General features: G+C 38.1%; 1 protein-coding gene and 1 pseudogene across 4 annotated transcripts in view; one reads left to right on the top strand and one right to left on the bottom strand.

The window, feature by feature from the left end:
- The window catches only part of ELMOD1 (ELMO domain containing 1), a 75659-nt gene that overhangs the window by 44794 nt on the left and 10897 nt on the right, over positions 1–19968 (top strand). For 3 of the 4 annotated variants that reach the window (XM_016921918.4, XM_016921917.4, XM_016921919.4), the window contains 4 exons: positions 11566–11699; positions 14433–14501; positions 14983–15006; positions 18267–18317. In XM_016921918.4, the coding sequence (XP_016777407.1) occupies positions 11566–11699; positions 14433–14501; positions 14983–15006; positions 18267–18317 (278 nt within the window). The remainder of the gene's footprint in view (positions 1–11565; positions 11700–14432; positions 14502–14982; positions 15007–18266; positions 18318–19968) is intronic. The other variant, XM_016921920.4, reaches the window with a different exon arrangement.
- Positions 2715–7994, bottom strand: LOC104001313 (MOB-like protein phocein; annotated as a pseudogene).

A 19968-nucleotide genomic window follows, 5' to 3' on the forward strand; every position in this document is an offset into this window, starting at 1 on the left:
GGTCAAGTTTTCTTGCTGGTTCAGGTGTTGGAAGTAAATTTTTCATCAGAAAATTCCTGTGAGAAGTTAAGTTCAAAGCCAATTTTCTTTTGTAATCTGAGAAAACGTCAGAGGTGATTTCTGTGGGCTCTCACATTTGGCTTAAGTTTAGATTGTTTAACAAGTGTTGAAAGCCAACAGGAGAAATAGCATTTGTCAAAGAGTGACTTGGGATTCCCATTTACGACTTTTAATACACATCAGAGAAGATAAAGTTGGTTTCTGCTTCAGCAATGGCCCTCTTGGGAAATTACCCAAGATCTTAATGCTGATTATTTATGCATGTAACTTAGTATTAGAAGAGGTAAAGGTTTATATTTGGCACACTAGAACTTCTGGAGAAATAATGTGGAGTTATGAATACCCCTGGCTGTCAAAGCAAAACCTTAAAAATCTTACAGGATCTGATGGTATATTAAGAAACATCAGTAAAACTTTCCCTCAAAACACTTGAGTTTGGGGCTAAAGAAATTAAGACCCCACAATAATTAAGACTACCCTTTAGAACTACATACTTACCTGAAATGTTTTATAAATTCATTTCTGAAAATAGATGCTTCTTTAGAATTAGAGTGCTTTAGGGTATCTCCCTGCCTTTTCCTAGAATTCAAAAAGGCAGTAACAAAATTGTAAGAAAACATTTGTTTAGCTGCCTTTATTTTATTGAAAAATGTCAACAGAAGACGTAATTTCAAAAATGTATCCTGTTGTGTTTTTGTGTGAAGGAGTGTATGTTTTTGTGTGAAGGAGTGTATGTTTTTGTGTATGTAAGTACTTAAGCAGATGACTCATTTGTCTCTGTTAATTAGTGCTGGATCTGATGTGAATCATTAAAAATTAAAGATGCCTCATTCTTGGCAGTAGTTTTTCTTCCTTTTCTCCCTGCTGAAGTTTAGCTAACCTGCTGAATTTTATCTCTTTTATATTGCCTTTTCTTTTCTGACCATTTTCTGATGGAGGTAGTTCAACAAAATTACCCAAACATAGGACATAAGAGGTGACAGAGAAAAGAGGTGTTGTAATTAACAGATAGTCACAAGAGCCTGAACAATTTATTAGAATAGCTGAGGTTCCCTCAGAATGAGTGACATCCAGGTGCCTGCTAGGCACCATCTTTAGCTGATCCATTGTATATGTGCTGGCACATAATGGGTTTTCAACAAATATGAGTGAATGCACGAATTATTATAGTTCATTAGCTACATCTCGAGAACTTGTATATGACTTTTATCTGTGGTTATGATTAGATTATGTGTTATCATTTAAACTGTCAGCTATATGAGATAGACAAGGAAATGATGGCTATCTTTATTTTACAGATGAGAAAACTATAAGCATTTTAGCTCAGGTTCTGATTCACACATCTAGTAAATTATAAAGTCAGGGCTGTTCATTACTGCATTAGGTACTTTGGGGAAAGGCATCATTTCTGCCCTCAAGCAGCTTACAATCCAATTGGGGCATATTCTTCATCTTCAAAAATCACTAAATCTTGCCAGGTGTGGTGGCTCATGCCTGTAATCCCAGCACTTTGGGAGGCTGAGGCGGGTGGATCACTTGAGGTCAGGAGTTCAAGACCAGCCTGGCCAACATGGTGAAACCCTGTCTCTACTAAAAATACAAAAATTAGCCAGGCATAGTAGCAGATGCCTGTAATCCCAGGTACTCAGGAGGCTGAGGCAGGAGAATTGCTTGAACCCAGGAGGCGGAGGTTGCAATGAGCCTAGATCGCACCACTGCACTCCAGCCTGGGTGACAAAGCAAGACTCCATCTCAAAACAAACAAACCAAAAAAAAAAAAAAAAAATCACTAAATCTTATCCATACAGCACCCTAAGGTATCTTTGAAATGTTTTCCATGCCCAATGCCTTATTCTAGCCATCATCTCCAACTTGGGCTGTGCCAGCCTTTTAATTATGCCAGTAACCATTAGATTCTTCTCTCGCATCATCTAAAATACTGTTGGAGGGATTTTTTTTTCCCCTCAAAACACAGATATATTCATTGTCATTCCCTAGACTAGAAACTTCAGGCTATGTCCTATAGTAGAAAGCCCACGCATCTTAGCATGGCATTTTGGAGGCTTTCCAGTGTATTTCATGAAGCTACAGCTCCTGTATCCTCATCACATATAGTACATTTCTGCCATGCTCTGCCATTCACCGTGACCCAGAATAAGTCGTGCTATACCATATGCCCAGGAATTTGTTCATGCTGTTCCCTCTGTTACCCATTATTCTCACTGCAGAAGCCGGCTCGTTTTTTAAATCCTTACTCACTGAATTTTGAAATCTTCACTAGCTCCCCAAGCAAACTTAGGAGTGGGAATCTTTGTTCTCTTCTTCAGTTTGTTCAAGTTTCAAGTACGATGATAAAATCAGAAATAATAAAACATTAATGGAGTGTTTAGTATGTGCCAATTGTTACAGTCAGTGTTTTCTGGCATTATTTCATTTCATTATCACAGTAGCCTTGTGGTGATACACTGCAGTTGTCTTCATTTTTCAGATGAGGAAACTGAAGCTGAGCAGTGAAGTGGCTATGTGAGCTCACATAGGGTGGTAGCTAAGGGCTCTGAGCTACCACACTGCACTAGGTCTTGAGAAACAAACCACATCTTGTTCGCATTTGTCTTTCCAGGGCTGACCCATGGTTTGTGTTTCACTGCCTGAGCTTAAGCTTCTTCATCTTTAAAATGGGTAATAATACCCTTGTTACCTACTTCACAGAACTGTTTAGAGCAAAAGTCAGCAAACCAAGGCCTGCAAACCAAATTTGGCATACCACCCATTTTACAAGTAATATTTGCAGTACAGCCACATGCATTTATGTATGGCGTTTACGGCTGCTATGGCTGCTATCCTAGTTTAAAGGCAAAGTTAAGTACTTAGAAGAGAGACCATACAGCTCATAAAGCCTAAAATATTTGTCAACTGGTTTTTACAAAGTTTGTGCCCAGGCACAGTGGCTCACACCTGTAATCCCAGCACTCTGGGAAGCTGAGGCAGGAGGATCACTTGAGCCCAGGAGTTCAAGACCAGCCTGAGCAACATAGCAAGACCCCATCTCCACAAAAAATTTTTTAATAAATAGCTGGGCATGGTGATGTGCACCTGTAGTACCAGTTACTTGGGAGGCTGAGGCAGGAGGATCACTTGTGCCCAGGAAGTCAAGGCTACAGTGAGCTATGGTTGTACCACTGTACTTAGCCTAGGCAATAGAGTGTGACCTTTCTAAAAAATAATAATAATAATAATAATTAAATTAAGTTAAATGTAAAAGCGTGTTTGCTGACCCCTAGTTTCTAAGCACAGGTCATATATAGTATCGCCACATGTTTAAGTGCTTGTCTTTTTAAGCATAGGAGAGCATTATCAGTGTTACTAGAGTTCTAAAGTATTTTAAAAATCTAGATTTTGTGATCATTTGAACATAGCCTGGGATGAAATTGAATAATATCACTGTCCATATGAATCACTTATATAGACATTTCTATTAAAAGTGTTCCAACCAAATTAATAATGAAGACAAAATTCTAGGTGGATTCATGCACTTAATGAAAAACAAAGTCCAGAATAAAGACCCTTTCCTGATGGAAAGAGACAATCCCATGGTGACCTTGGTGAGAAGCTGCTTCTCCTTGAATGCTCTGGCTCAAGGGCAGATGAATCGCCTTCCCTTTCTGTCCTGCAGAGGGTTCGAGACCAGGCAGAAGTGTTCAAATAAACTTGTGTAAAGCTTCAGTTCACAGTGAAGAGAGTTCAGCAGAGAGAGCAGGCTGTGATGGATAACAGTCTGACTCAGAGTGCAGTCTCCACATCTGTTTCTTGTCTTCTGCTAATCACTTTTCCTAGCCCCTGGTCTCCTCCACTTCGCAGGTGGCTTTGTAATAACTACTCCCAGTAGCACAGTCTTAGATGAGTGGATTCCTTAGAGTCCCCACCATAAGCCCACCACCGTTTCTCAGATCTGAAGTTGGCTTCCTAGTGCATGACCTCATCCTTCAGGAGCACCCCATTCCCTACTCTTATTTTTTCAGGGAAGAGCTTACCTCTTGGAAGAGAATCAAAATAGCTCAAGGTTATTTTATTTTATGCATATTTATTTTGAGACAGGGTCTCACTCTGTCACGCAGGCTGGAGTGCAGTGGTGCAATCTTGGCTCAACACAACCTCCACCTCCCAGGTTCAAGCAATTCTCCAGCCTCAGCCTCCTGAGTAGCTGGGATTACAGGCATGAGCCACAGCGCCTGGCTCAAGGTTTTTTTTAAATAGGAAATATACAGATAATTGTACTACATATAAGTATTTTAACATAATGGGCTTTCATCTTCCAAAATAAGTTTGACAATTTTATTTGCTACATATAGTTATTAACCTACTGGTTTAACCTTTCAATATTTAGCAAGTTTGTTTTAAAAATTACTATTCCCATTGGTTTACAATACCATTAATATAAATGCATAATTTCGAAGTCAACATTCGTTTCACTGTGGACATAAGAATTCTTAAGGGGTACAATAATGACTGTGGCTGCTGGGCACTGTTCAAAGCCAAAATGACTGGCAGGCTTGGAAAGGCATAAACTATTTATACATACCCTCGGTATACTACGAGTCCCACATTTTTGCTGTACATTCTTGTCTCATAATACAGTATAAATTATTCCCTAAGTCTGAAAAAAAAATTAAGATGAATACATTTTTGCCTTAATTTCAAAATAACCTTTTTAATGAAAAAGAAGTTCCTCATGTTAAATCTGTTCAAAAGAAGGATTTAAATACTTTGGTCACAACATGTACAATTTTTTGACCCTGAGCGCCCCATTAAAATCAGTTTAGCAATAAAACCTTCTGTGCTTTATCAAAAACAGCATTCAATAGATTATAAAATTATTCAATCTGCATTTGAATCATTATTAGGACACTGAATTATAACAAAGTCCAGCAAATGTATGACCATTCATCAACACCCTTAAAACCTGTGAATTATAGCAATTAATCTCATGTGTGCATATAATTCAAACATAAACTTTGTGGAGAGGGGATATAACATAAATACTACAATATTTCTTCAGTCCTATTTAATGCTGCCTAGATGGTTAGATGAAAAGGTTAATATTTTTAACAGGCACTTTGGGAAGCCGAGGAAGGTGGATCACCTGAGGCCAGGCATTCGAGACCAGCCTGGCCAACACGGTGAAACACCGTCTCTACTAAAAATACGAAAATTAGCCAGGCGTGGTGGCGCACACCTGTAGTCCCAGCTACTCAGGAGGCTGAGGCACTAGAATCGCTTGAGCCTGGGAGGCAGAAGTTGCAGTGAACCGAGATCATGCCACCGCACTCCTACCTGGGTGACAGAGAAAGACTCTGTCTCAAAAAAGAAAAAAGAAAAAAAATAAGTATATATATATATATATATATCTAACAGGAAGAATCAAACTAGTTTAATAACTTGTTTTCTAAGTAGTTACCACAATTTAGTAAAACCAAGATATGCCAGAACCTATGCCAATACATTTTTCCTATAGTGTAATGTAATTGCTAATATGAGGTATAATCTGTAAGCAATTGATACAAATATAAACAGGCATAAGCCACCATGAAATCACAGTCTGGTGAAAGCTTTTCAGCTAAACTAGTTGGAGAAGAGAGTTAAGGGAAATGAGAAAAGGCAGACAGGGCAGGCTTCCAGTGGGAACATCATTTACATGCCTTATCATCATCCTCTTATATGTAACAGTCCACTGGTGCAGGAAGGTAAATCCTGTCCAAGTATGCTAGCCTAGAATATACTTTATGTAGCATAGTAAGATTATTTAAGTATTACTAATGCTTCATTTGCACTTATATTTAGATTATACATAATCCTATATGCATATTAAAAACTCATTTCCCAAAATGAGATAAAAATATTTCAGGTAAGATGGAACTATGTACTACAGAATTTACAATATCTAAACTCAGAGGTAAAATCAAAGGAAAATATTACTACCTTTTTAGTAAATGGATTGTATGAGCTTACTCTTTTTTTTTTTTTTTTTTTTTTAGACGGAGTCTCACTCTGTCACCCAGGCTGGAGTGCAGTGGTGCCATCTCAGCTCACTGCAACCTCTGCCTCCCGGGTTCAAGCAATTCTCTGCCTCAGCCTCCCAAGTAGCTGGGATTACAGGCACCTGCCACCACGCCCAGCTAATTTTTGCATTTTGAGTAGAGACAGGGTTTCACCATTTTAGCCAGGCTGATCTTGAACTCCTGACCTCATGATCCACCTGCCTTCGCCTTCCAAAGTGCTGGGATTACAGGCCTGAGCCACCGCACGTGGCCCCTCACTCATTTTTTAATAGATGGGTTTGTCTGATGAGGATTGTAATCCAATATTTGGTTAGCAGCAATTTTACCAAACTCTAAGTTCTTTTATTAACAGACATTATAAACAGATAATACTAATCTTATTTATTTATTTATTTATTTTTGAGATGGAGTCTCACTCTGTCGCCCAGGCTGGAGTGCAGTGGCACGATCTCGGCTCACTGCAACCTCCACCTCCCAGGTTCAATCAATTCTCTGCCTCAGCCTCCCGAGTAGCTGGGATTACAGGCACCCGCCACCACACCCAGCTAATTTTTTTTGTATTTTTAGTACAGACGGGGTTTCACCATCTTGGCCAGGCTGGTCTTCAACTCCCGACCTCGTGATCCACCTCAGCCTCCCAAAGTGCTGGGATTACAGGTGTGAGCCACCGCGCCCGGCAATACTAATCTTATTTAAAAATAATGAGTGCCACACTGGTGAATATACAGCTTATGAATAACTTTAAAAATTTTTCCCATTATAAAAGGCAAACACAGCAGACAACTATACTAAACGAAGAAGCTAGAATACGGATACATGATTGATGGGTCTAAAATGATACATACCACACATAATTAATGTTAATCATGTGATCGGTATATTTTTCTTTGTGATTCCCCTTCATGCTACTTTCTCCAGAAACTGAATTCTGAACTTCCTCTTCTAAAGTTGGTACAATCAGGTTATCCTTGGACATCAAATTTTCTTTTATCACAAACTTAGTGATACAAAATGACACAAAAATGTTTCGTTTTCATATTCATCCAATATCTGGAGTAATAAAAAGAAGCATGTGGCCAGGCACAGTGGTTCATGCCTGTAATCCCAGCAATTTGGGAGGCCAAGACCAGCAGATCACTTGAGGTCAGGAGTTCGAGACCAGCCTGGCCAACATGGTGAAACCCCATCCTGACCAACATGGTGAAACCTCATCTCTACTAAAAACACAAAAATTAGCTGGGCATTGTGGCTGGCACCTGTAATCCCAGCTACTCAGGAGGCTAAGGAAGGAGAATCGCTTTAACCCGGGAAGCAGAAGTTGCAGTGAGCTGAGATCACACCAGTGCACTCCAGCCTGGGTGACAGAATGAGACTCCATCTAGGAAAAAAAAAAAAAAAGCATGTGAAAATATTCTGGAAATCTTAAAGTATGCTGGTCCAAGTTTTGCTATAGATGATTCCTTTATACTAACCCTGCTGGGGAAATAGTTACTGCTTTTCAGAAGACACAGCACCATCAAGTCTGTGTCTAGTATAGTCTGTAGTAGAACACTCTTGGAGTTTTATGAGCCGCACAAAGAAAAATCCATTGTTCAGTTGCTGTCATTTGAGTACAAGTATCTGGATGGCATTCAGTCTGAAGTTTGACAGCAAGTCCATTTAGCTCAAGGCAGAATTGCCTTAAATGTTCATACTTCCATATACCTGCATCTTGGCCTTCAGGTGGCTCAAGATTTTTGTCAGTATTGGAGCAATCTTGACTCTTATGTTCTGTTGCGTATACTGCTGAACAGCTAGCGTACTGTCCATTTCATCAAAAGAATCGTCAGGCCAGGTGCCCAGCCTGGTCCACCTCAGCATTGCCATGCCCTCTGCCATCACCACAGTGCCATCATCTGAAGATTAACAACTTAATTAAGAACACTTTTTAGCCATTTGTCTAGCCTTTCATGATCCATAAAATTATTAAAATGAAATTTCTTTTTAAAGCATTTTATTATTCAGGCCAGGCACGGTGGGTCATATCTGTAATCCTAGAACTTTGGGAGGCCGAGGCAGGTGGATCACTTGAGGTCAGGAGTTTGACACCAGCCTGGCCAACATGGCGAAACCCTGTCTCTACTAAAAAATAAAATAAAAAATACGAAAATGAGCTGGGCATGGTGGTGCACACCTGTAGTCCCAGCTACTTGGGAGGCTGAGGCACAAGAATCCCTTGTACCCAGGAAGCAGAGGTTGCAGTGAGCTGAGATCATGCCACTACACTCCAGCCTGGGTGGCAGAGTGAGACCCTGTCTCCAAAGAAAAAAAAAAAAAGCATTTTATTATTCAAATGTTTTACTAAGCGTTTAATAAGCATCCCACGCTATAAGCATTCACCCAATGAGTAAGGTTTGTCACCCACCTACGGAAATGAAGCGCCTGCTTTTGCCATCTTGCTGCACTCACTCGATGAAACAAGATATATATATATATACTTTTTTTTCTTTTTCTTTGAGACAGAGTCTCGCTCTGTAGCCCAGGCTGGACTGCAGTGGCACGATCTCGGCTCACTGAAGGCTCCGCCTCCCGGGTTCACGCCATTCTCCTGCCTCAGCCTCCCGAGTAGCTGGGACTACAGGCGCCTGCCACCACGCCCGGCTAATTTTTTGTATTTTTAGTAGAGACGGGGTTTCACCGTGTTAGCCAGGATGGTCTCGATCTCCTGACCTCGTGATCCGCCCGCCTGGCCTCCCAAAGTGCTGGGATTACAGGCGTGAGCCACCGCACCCAGCCAAAACAATATATTTTTTAGTTGTGCAGGGCCCTGAGATGACTTCACATTATTCAAATGAATGTGACGAACTTTACATTTTTTTTCCCTTTTTTCCCTTCATTGTGTCAGTCACCAAATCAGCTCCTAAAGGGGTTTTTTTTTGTTTTTGTTTTTGTTTTTGCTAGACTCTCACTCTGTCGCCCGGGCTGGAGTGCAGTGGCGCGATCTCGGCTCACTGCAAGCTCCGCCTCTGGGTTCAAGCCATTCTCCTGCTTCAGCCTCCCGAATAGCTGGGACTACAGGCGCCCGCCACCATGCCTGGCTAATTTTTTTTTTTTTTTTTTTTTTTGTATTATTTGTAGAGACGGAGTTTCACCGCGTTAACCAGGATGGTCTCGATCTCCTGACCTCGTGATCCACCCGCCTCTACCTCCCAAAGTGCTAGGATCACAGGCGTGAGCCACCGTGCCCGGCCCTCTAAAGGATTTTTTAAAATAAACTTTTCCCCAATGACGATCACCTGGTCTCATTTAGTCTTTTCTGATGTTCTCAGTTTCTGGTTTTTGTTTTTTGTTTTTTTTAGACGGAGTTTTGCTCTTGTGCCCAGGCAGGAGTGCAGTAGTGCTATCTCGACTCACTGCAAGCTCCGCCTCCTGGGTTCAAGCAATTCTCCTGCCTCAGCCTCCCAAGTAGCTGGGATTATAGGCGCGGGCCACCACGCCCGGCTAATTTTTTGTATGTTTAGTAGGGATGGGGTTTCACTATCTTGGCCAGGCTGGTCTCGAACTCCTGACCTGAAGTTACCCACCTTTCCTGGCTTCCCAAAGTGCTGGGATTACAGGCATGAGCCACCGCGCCCGGCCAGTTTGTGTTTTGATGAATGCAGGGCACTGGCACATTCTTATATGAATTCTTTAAAAAGAGATTTTGTATATTCATGCTTGATATTTTGCTTTCAAGCATGAGAGATCTACCTCCTATCTTTTTACCCTTTTTCTCTCGCCCTTTAGACAAATCAAATTTACCTGTTGTGGCACTAACATAAAATATTGTATAATGTGAATAGTAAGTAGTATTAGCTTAATGTATAAAATAACATTAGTAAAATGAATAACAGCTTTTATTAGTATTTTCTGTCATTGAATATTATGTTTTACACTGTGTCAGGTATGTGACAATTTGATTTAGCAAGGTATTTTGTGTATTACTGTTTCATTTAAGCTTTGTAATGTAGAATAAGCAATTTAGAAATTGAATTATTTCTGAAATAGTAGTAAGGAAATTTTACATTTGTGTTTATACCCTGTCAGTAATGAAGATATAAGTCTAAATAGTAAACTTGTTTACATGCCCATCTCTATTAGAAAAAACTAAGAGTCTGAGCATTACATATTTATACAATGATGGGTCTCAGCGTCTCTCTCAAGTAATGATATGTGCTGAATCTTTCTACAGAAAACTTTAAAAAATAGAACCAGCTTATTAAGCAGTAAAGAGTATAATGCTTAAAATTTACAATTGTGCAGTAATGTATTAATAAAATTGATTTTAATTGACATTACTTTTGGTAACTCTTAAAGATAATAATACATTTTGAGGTTTATTCATGAACATTACTGATATTCCTTCCTCCAGCTACATGATAATGTTTACTCTCACTCCTGTTATAGGTGAGACCTAAAAAATGAAACTTGGCCGGGCGTGGTGGCTCACACCTGTAATCCCAGCACTTTGGGAGGCCGAGGCAGGCAGAACACTGGAGGTCAGGAGTTTGAGACAAGCCTGGCCGATGTGGTAAAACCCCGCCTCTACTAAAAATACAAAAATCAGCCAGGTGTGGTGGTGCATGCCTGTAATCCCAGCTACTCCAGAGACGGAGGCAGGAGAATCACTTGAACCCAGGAGGTGGAGGTTGCAGTGAGCCGAAATCAGGCCACAGCACTCCAGCCTGGGCAACAGAGTAAGAGTCCGTCTCCAAAAAAAAGCAAAAAGAAACTCATGTCAGTTCACTTTTTTTTTTTTTTTGGTTAATAATGCTGCTAAAAGTTTTGATATAACATTAAAGCATTTTCCCAGAATCTGAATAATAGGTGGTCTTGAAATTTTTCCTCTTCTCTCTTTTCTTTATACTCTTAAATATTTTTGAGCATACCAAAGAGCTTTTTTGTGGGAGATTATCTATCTAATCTATCTATCTATCTATCTATCTATCTATCTATCTATCTATCTACCTACTAATTTCCTATTCAAAATTAAAATAGACTTTAAACATTAAAATATATAAGTACTCAATCCATTGCCTTCAGAGCAAAGATATCACAACACATTATGCATCCTTTGGAAAATTCAGCTGTGTACTCATGAGACAATGAGAGCGAAAAGGCAAATAACCTCTTCTTTTATTATAAAATGGTTGTTTTTTGGTTTTGTTTTTATCTCTCAGACCTTCTGGAAAGGTCCTGGGAACCTCCTGGGAGGCTTCAGTTCATACTTTGAGAAATGCTGTCATAAATAATTGAAAGATGATCACATCTTTTTTTTTTCTCTTTCATTGTCATAGATGATCACATCTTTAATTGTAATGTATATGCATACATTCAGCTTTGCAAAGCTCCTCCTAATAATGTAGTTTACAAAATCTGAACCAATAGGAAAGGGTGTATCAACAGAGTAATCCTTTTTTTTTTCCTACAGTTATGGAAATTCTTGAAGCCCAATACTCCACTGGAATCTCGGATTTCTAAGCAGTGGTGTGAAATTGGTTTCCAAGGTGATGATCCTAAAACAGACTTTCGAGGAATGGGACTTCTGGGACTGTACAATTTGCAGTAAGTAAAATGAAGGACAGCTGAGTGTTCGAGTGATGTTTTGGTCTCCTCATACTGAAATGGCAAAAGTTGAGTAATTAGCTTCAAAAGGTACTTCCCACAAGACTCAAAGAAAACATTCAAGTCCCCTGAGAGGTCAGGTTCATAAAATGTTAAAAGTGTCTGCTACCTTCCTTGTATTTCAGCAAACTTCAGGGATTTTTAAAGCAAATCTCAAATATATTTAAAAAATTGTTTTATTATTGAAAATTTTCACACATATGTAAAAACAGAGAAGATTGTAAAGAACACCCTTGTATTGATCATCCAGATTCAGTAATTGTTGAGGTTTTGAAATATTCACAACATTATTTTTTTGGCAGAAGAGTGTTAATGAAAAATTCTACACCATCATTTCACCCTTCATATTTTAATATGTAGTTCTAAAAATATATAAATATTACTTCACATTCACCACAATGCCATTATCACAGCAAACACAATTAACAATGATTCCTTGGTGTCATCTTTATCCAGTCCATATTCAAATTTCCCAGTTCTCTCTAAAATACTTTTTGCGGCTGGTTTGTCCTAGTGCACTTCCATGTAAGATCTACACATTGCACTTAGTTACTATGCCCTTTGGTCTTCTTAAATTAGATCAGTGTCTCTTGCTCTGTCCCTTCCTTTTGCTCCTCCATGTCATTACCTTCAAGATTTCAGAACAGTTGTCCTGTAATATGTCCCATGGTCTGGATTTGTCTGTTTGCACTTGTATCCGTCCCCTGTATTTCCTGAAAATTGGAGGTATGCAGACAGGCCTGAAGAGATTCAGGTTGACATCACAGCGGGAGGCCTTCAGTGTCCCTCCACTCTCAGCCCTGTGCTGCAACGAATCAGAGGGATCCCAGCCTGATGCCTCCAGTGTAAAGTCCACCATCAGCCTTTCTTCCTTCTATGATCTTTACTGAACCAATTAATTAATTGTATAAAGAGTGCTTTTCTATTTCTGTTATTTTTCCTATAATTGTTGGCTGGAATTTTTAAAGACTTTGTTTCCTTGTAGAGTACAGTTATTTGGTTTCTCTGAAATATAGGCAGGACAGATATTCAATTTTTGTATTTGCTTGCCAATTCTCAGAGTCAGGAGTTAGTAGCCTGGATCCCTTGTTAGTGATCAATTTTTTTTTTTTTTTGCTCTATTTTTAAAACACCATTTGTTAACTCCTGTGTTTTTATATGTTTATTGTAACTCAGCTAATTGTACTTGTTATTTTTTTCATGCTTTAATTCAGTCATGTGTAGTCATTATTTTTTGAGTCAAAGGGTCCTTTCAAGTTGGTTCTTGTGTCCTTTGACACTACCCTATTAGGGCAGTGATATTATTTTTAAAAGAAGTTAATTAAGCCTTACTCAGTCATTTTGGTGGCATCCCATTTTTCCCCTAGGTCTTTCCCTTTATTTTAAATTTAAGAAGTTTAATAATCACCCATTCTTTTATGAAACGTTTTAATGTAATATTAATGAATGGAAAGTAAATATTAATGAGAAAGACAATGTCACAGATAAGTGGATAAAGTCTGAGCTTTCAAATAACTGGGACAATTGGCCTTCCATTGAGAAAAATAAATTAAATCACTACCTCACCTCAGTTCACAAGTTGAAAGTCCAAAACAAGTCTTTCCTACGTTTAGAAGAAAATCAAGATATCTGAGTAAGGAGAGATCGCTTAAAGACACGAGCAAAAAAAGCACCAACTGGAAAAGAAGAATCAATAAATTTCACACATTAAAATTGAAAACTTCAGTAAGATAAGCCCCATAAAGAAAGTAAAATGAGATAAGACTGACACATAAGTGATAAAGGATCTATGTTCAGTATATTATTCTCTATAAGGTTATTTGTCTTTTTTATCTGAGGACATTTTTAGACGCACTGAGCTAAAAAATATCAACAGATGAGACATAAAAGAGGAAACGCAGATAACTGACAAAAGTATGAAAAGAAACTCAGTCTCATTAACAACTGTGAATATGTGCATTGCAATTGCTGACTTGGGTTTGAAATTTCCTGAGAGGAAATTCAAGAACTTCTTTTACCCTTTGGATTGATGCGTGAAATATACACACATCACATTAAATAATATATGCTATTGTTTTATCATTGTCTCTATGAAGTACTTTTTAATGAATCATGTTTGAGGGTGTGCAACTTTTTGTGTTTATTAGGAAACTTAACTACTTTTTCCCCTTAGAATAAAATGTTATTGTTTTTAACATATCTATGCTCAGTAAGATATTTTCCATTCATCCAGAATTCAAATTCCCAATGAATATTTGAAACATATCCTGTCTCATCTCCTCCAGTCTTTTCTTTCTTTCATCATGTCCCTCACCGAGGCTTCTGCCTTCTGAAGGCCTCCAAACACCGAACTATTCGACCTCCTCTTCTATAACCCCTCTTCATAATAAAATCCTTGGTTCTCTGGGTAATGGCAAAGCTCTTAATTAAATTTTCAAAATCTACTGGATACATTCCTAAGTCTATGTGGGTTTCACAGCTACCCTACCATGTCATTACATTTGGAAAATTCTGTTGTGAAAAGCTGTTTGTTCCCTGGAGGAGCTGAAACAAATGATAACCTTATGCCAGTATCCATCTCTGAATTCAAAATGACCTCGAATTGGATTAAAATGAATATATTCAGCGAGTAAGCAAGTATAGAGTTACGGTTTTCTTTCCCTCCCGCTGCAGGTATTTCGCGGAAAGGGATGCCACAGCAGCTCAGCAGGTCCTGTCTGACTCTCTTCATCCGAAATGCAGGTAATTGTTGAAAGTAAAAGATGAATTAGGTTTTATGGGTTAGATCAAATGAACTTCATCTCCTGCATGTATCTGTTGATGAGATTCTCAGGAGAGTGAGGCTCAAAGCTTTTTCAAACAAGCCCTTGTAATAAATGCTGAATTGGAGGGTTAAAACTTCAGGTACTCATTCCAAGATTTAGGATGTAAAGTGGCACCGTTCAGGTGAGATATGTATTTAAAGGGACTGATAGAGTCACTAGTGTCCAGGAAGACTGAGGAGGTGGGCATGGAAGAAGGGCAGGGTCTGGGGGAAAGAGTCCAGAGACAAGAAAGATGATGGGGGAACAGAAGGAAGAATGGAAGTTAAGAAGTCAGGGACCAAGTGAGAACATCTGGAATTACTAAGGCTTTTTTTTTCTTTCTTTCTTGTAAAATTCTGGATTCTAAATTGTTTGCATTTTCATTTACTTTTCTAATTTTTTTCTTTGATTACATGAAGGGATATCACTAAAGAAGAAATAAGGTATTTTTTCTTTGTTTTTGTGTTTTATTGCTTTTATTTTGTCTTAGAATAAGTATGGGTAAGAATTTTTTTAAGGAACTCTGAATTTATTTGTTTCAAAAAGCCAACATTTTCAAACCTTTAATCTAATATAGTTAATTATAGCTGGGCTATGTTTTAACAAACTGAAAACCAGATGAGATTGACCACTTGGAAAATGTCAAACAGTCTTTCTATAGCCATGACGGAACCTGGTTGGAGAAACATTTTGAACACTCACCTAAAGGCTGAACACCTCACCACACCTGTTCTGACTCCATTTACCCCAGAGAGGGGCATTTTATTTGGGAATTCTGTTGCACAGAACAACTTGCTCTTCTATTAATATATCTAATTTGATTGTTATAAATGGTAGTTTTGTGTGTGTGTGTTAGTCACTCTTCTTAAAAGGAGTTCCATTATTTTGCAATCATAGTTTTATATTACTTTTTTCTCCTCGCATGATGGTAGGTTAGTTGTTAGTATTCATGTTTGCTAAGTAAATCCAAAATTTTATCAAAACCATCTCAAGATTCAGGGATAGGTTGAGTTGGGCTTTTTTCCCCCCTCCACCTTACTATTTTACTCATTCTAGCTTCATTTGGCTAAGATTCATTAAGTCATATTACACTTCCCAAATTTACATTTGTAATATTTTATATGATTAAAAATTCATTCCATTAAGAAAAACACTACAATCATTTAGCTCTTTCTTGATATATGGTTAAAATCAAGCGATATTACTTTTTTAACTACATCTTCTGAATTGCATATTTCTGTAATGTAGAGACTCTAAACTCCCTCTAGTTAAAATTGGCTGGGGAGTCAGTCCATGCTCTCAGGTGGCATATCCTGGAGGAACATCAGTCAGAAGACACGAGTCCCCCGCAGTCCTTGGAAAGTGACAATAAGCTCGCAATATTTCTGATTAACCATTGGAGGGGGACTGACTTTGTCTATGAGTCATTCTTAAAGAAAAGCTTTATAGTTGTATCTCCTGTGTCAGCCATCCAAGAGAAAGTATTTGAGGTTTGGGGTGACTACTCTTACTTAAAAAGAGACCAGCATTTGTGTGTGCATGCATATATGTGTAGTCATGTATATAAAATTACCACGCTTTATCCCTCAAACTACAATAAAATTGAATCAATAAAGTTCATGTATTAATTACTTCAAACTGATGGTAAATGTCATTGGATACAGAACAGAATGTTTCAAAATGCTACTGTCCTTCACTGATGTCTGGTAAAAGTATATATGGATTGATTATGATATCAACGTAGGTTCTGTCAAGCCCTGAATATTTCAGGTGTTCAAGAGAGAAAAGTCAGTGTGTACTAAGGAAAGCTCTTTCCTGTCTATCCTTCAGCAAGCATGACACATTACTGCTCTTGTAAACATCCATTGGTTGAGTATTAAAGTAACTTGAGGGATAAAAGTGGATTCAAGTTAAAGAAGAAAATTTTGACTATTAGTTTGTGTGTGTGTTTGTTTTCTCCTGACAAGGGGAATGCCATCTGTTTGGGCCAGGATATCCTATAAGTACCAAATAAGTAGAGATCATTTGGCCTTTTCTTATATTTCCAATGCAGATAGAGAAATGATTTAATAAATATGGAGACACTGTGTATTTATAAAGCTATGCTGAAGAGAAAATAGGTGCTTATAAATTCTTATATATAAAATTTCTTAAATTGCACACATACCTTATTTTAGTTTGGATATGAATCTTTAAGGTAAAAAAATCTCCTGATCTCCTGATTCCTCTTCAGCTGTTTGGTTTGTTAGCCAGAAGTTACACTTTAAAAATAGGTGGCACATTTTAATATGAATGAAAAACAGTTATTTTGAATTATAGCCATTTATAGAATAGAAAGTACACATTGTTAAATATCAATTCTGTGTAATGTTTTTGTGGTTGTGTGTTGTGTGTATTATATGCATGTCTTGTAATAAAATCTTTGCTGTGTGTTCTGGAGAACTCTCCTTTCTCTAGTTAGATAGAGAGAAATTAAATATTCATAATAACTAGTTTTTACATTGTATTGAGTTCAAATGCAAACTACAGTTTATACAATTTATACAAATTTTATATATAAGAATTTATAAGTGCCCATTTTCTCTTCAGCAAAGCTTTATAAATGAACGGTGCCTCCTTATTTGTTAAATTACATCTCTATCTGCATTGGAAGTATAAGAAAAGGCCATATGACCTTAGTGTAAAATACTGAATAAAGGTTACATCAGTCACAGGGAAGAATGGAACATGAGTCCTGCCTCCTTCTATTGGCTGTATGGCGGGGAATGGGAGTGGGGCAGATGCACACAGAGTAATAGAATGTAGGGCACAGTGAGCTGAGATTGCACCACCACACTCCAGCCTGGATGACAGAGCGAGGCCAAGAAAGAGAGAGAGAGAGAGAGAGAGAGAAAGCATTTTCAGAATGCTTCTATGATAGAAATCTTTTTTCAAACAGTCTTATTCAGAAGCTGAAATTACAAAACAAAGATGAAAATGGAGCTGCTGTGGCTTACTGACTTAGCTTAGCCCGAAGAAATACCATAGCACTTATTGGGACAGAGTTTTTAAAACCTGTAAATGCTCCCTCCCTCCCTCCCTTCCTCTCTTCCTCCCTAGCTTCCTTTTTTTCTTCCTTCCTTGCTTCCCCCCCTCCCCGCCTCTCCTCCCTCTCCTCCTTTCCTTACCTTCCTTACTTCCCTCCCTCCTTCCTTTCTTCTTTTCTTTCTTTTACTAACTCAATCATTTACTTATTGATGAACATTTATTTGGCATCTACAATGTACCAGGCATCACAAATAATATAATAATATTATTTATTATATTATTATAGTATGGTGAATAGGATAAACACCACTAGGTAAAACCAAACAAAATGCAGTAGGGAATCAGGAGAGAGTGAGGCGACATCTAGTTACCTCACTAAATGTTTCAGGAAGGAGGGGTTTGATCATTAATGATAGTGCAAAAGAATAGCTTAATGTTTGGCCTTTAGGGCTGTCTCCCATGGCTATACTAAAGTGGATAGGAGGTAAATAGCACGGCCTTAAATAATTCCATTTCTGACCTCCATATAAATTGTACTGTGGCTTAACATTTGTTGGATAGTTGAGCTACAGACATCTCTGCATATAGTTAACAGTTTTAACATAAGCATTAAAAGAGAACAAGTACCAATTAGAGGTTAAATCTGACTTACTTACTTATTCATTCATCCATTCAGCAAATTCAGCAAAGCAGAATGGGAGAAGAAAAGGATGGATAAGGCAATTGGGTGAGTATGGGATCTCACATGGAAAATGGTCCGTCTGAAACAGAACCAGAACTAGAACTAGAGTATCATGAAAGACAAGGGTGAAACTCTACTTGTCCTAATAGAAATATACAATCTGGTTAAAATGTTTAAAGTACCCTTTTATATGTTTGTGGATTTATCTGTATGGTTATATGATATTACTTTGCCTATGAACAACTGACAAGGTAGAAAGTTGTAATTATAAGGAAATGATTTTCAGAAATCACTTAGAATTGTGTTTGGGGCCGGGCGCGGTGGCTCACGCCTGTAATCCCAGCACTTTGGGAGGCCGAGGCGGGCCCATCACGAGGTCAGGAGATCGAGACCATCCTGGCTAACACGGTGAAACCCCGTCTCTACTAAAAATACAAAAAATTAGCCGGGCGTGTTGACGGGCGCCTGTAGTCCCAGCTACTCGGGAGGCTGAGGCAGGAGAATGGTGTGAACCTGGAAGGCGGAGCTTGCAGTGAGCGGAGATGGCGCCACTGCACTCCAGCCTGGGCGACAGAGCGAGACTCCGTCTCAAAAAAAAAAAAAAAAAAAAGAATTGTGTTTGGTAGTTTTCTTTTAAGGATTTTACCAAATATTGGGCTATTTGATAAAAATTTATTTTAGTTTTTTTATAATGCCCCATATTGTCCAAAAATATTTCTGAATAGAGAATTTTTTTCTGTGCTGGATTTATATTAGCAGAGAGGATTTAAGAACTCAGGTTCCGTTAATTTTTGGTAAACATGTAAATAAGGAACTAGAAAATATACACTGTGTTAAGATCCTTATTTACATTTTTCTCATCATAAAAGTAATTACAATTTATTATAGAAAAGTAAACAAAAAATCACCCAATCTTATTACTCTAGCATGCTCATGTTAATATTTTGTGGCATCTTATTTTAGTTTTTTTCCTTGCACATCTCTGTGTATATAATAAAATGGCTTGCTCTATCCATAATGTTTTATATCCTGCTGAAATCGTCTTTAAGAAGATAGTTTTAATCAGGTGTAGTATATTATATGAGATTACCATAATTTATTTTGCTGTCTGTCTTCTTTAGGATATTTGAATAGTTTCCATGTCATTGCCATTATTAAAAATGCTATAATGGATTATATCTATAAAGCTTTGTCCACTTCGGATTTTTTTCTGTCATATATTTGGAAATAGAAAGGTCAAAGTATATGAACTACCAATTCTTATGATACACATTACTGAAATTTTCTGCTAAATTACAAAAGTCAAGGTTTTGATAGGGTGGGAACGGAAGGGTGACCTGCCACTCTGATAATTTAATAGTAAGTTAAATATCAGATTACCCATTATTGAAATGCCTTTTTTTTTTTTTTTTTTTTGTAAAGTGAAAGCACGTTTACTAAGAAAGCAAAAGAATAAAACAAAAGAATGGCTACTCCGTGGGTAGAGCAGCCCCAAGGGCTGCTGGTTGGCTATTTTTATGGTTATTTCTTGATTATTTGCTGAACAAGGGGTAGAATATTCATGAGTTTTCTAAGAAAGGGGTGGGCAATTCCCAGAACTGAGGGTTCTTCCTCTTTTAGACCATAAAGTGACTTCCTGACATTACCATGGCATTTGTACACTGTCGTGGCACTGGTAGGAGTGTCTTTTAGCATG

This window comes from Pan troglodytes, chromosome 9, assembly GCF_028858775.2.
Source record: "Pan troglodytes isolate AG18354 chromosome 9, NHGRI_mPanTro3-v2.0_pri, whole genome shotgun sequence".
NCBI classification, from domain to species: domain Eukaryota; kingdom Metazoa; phylum Chordata; class Mammalia; order Primates; family Hominidae; genus Pan; species Pan troglodytes.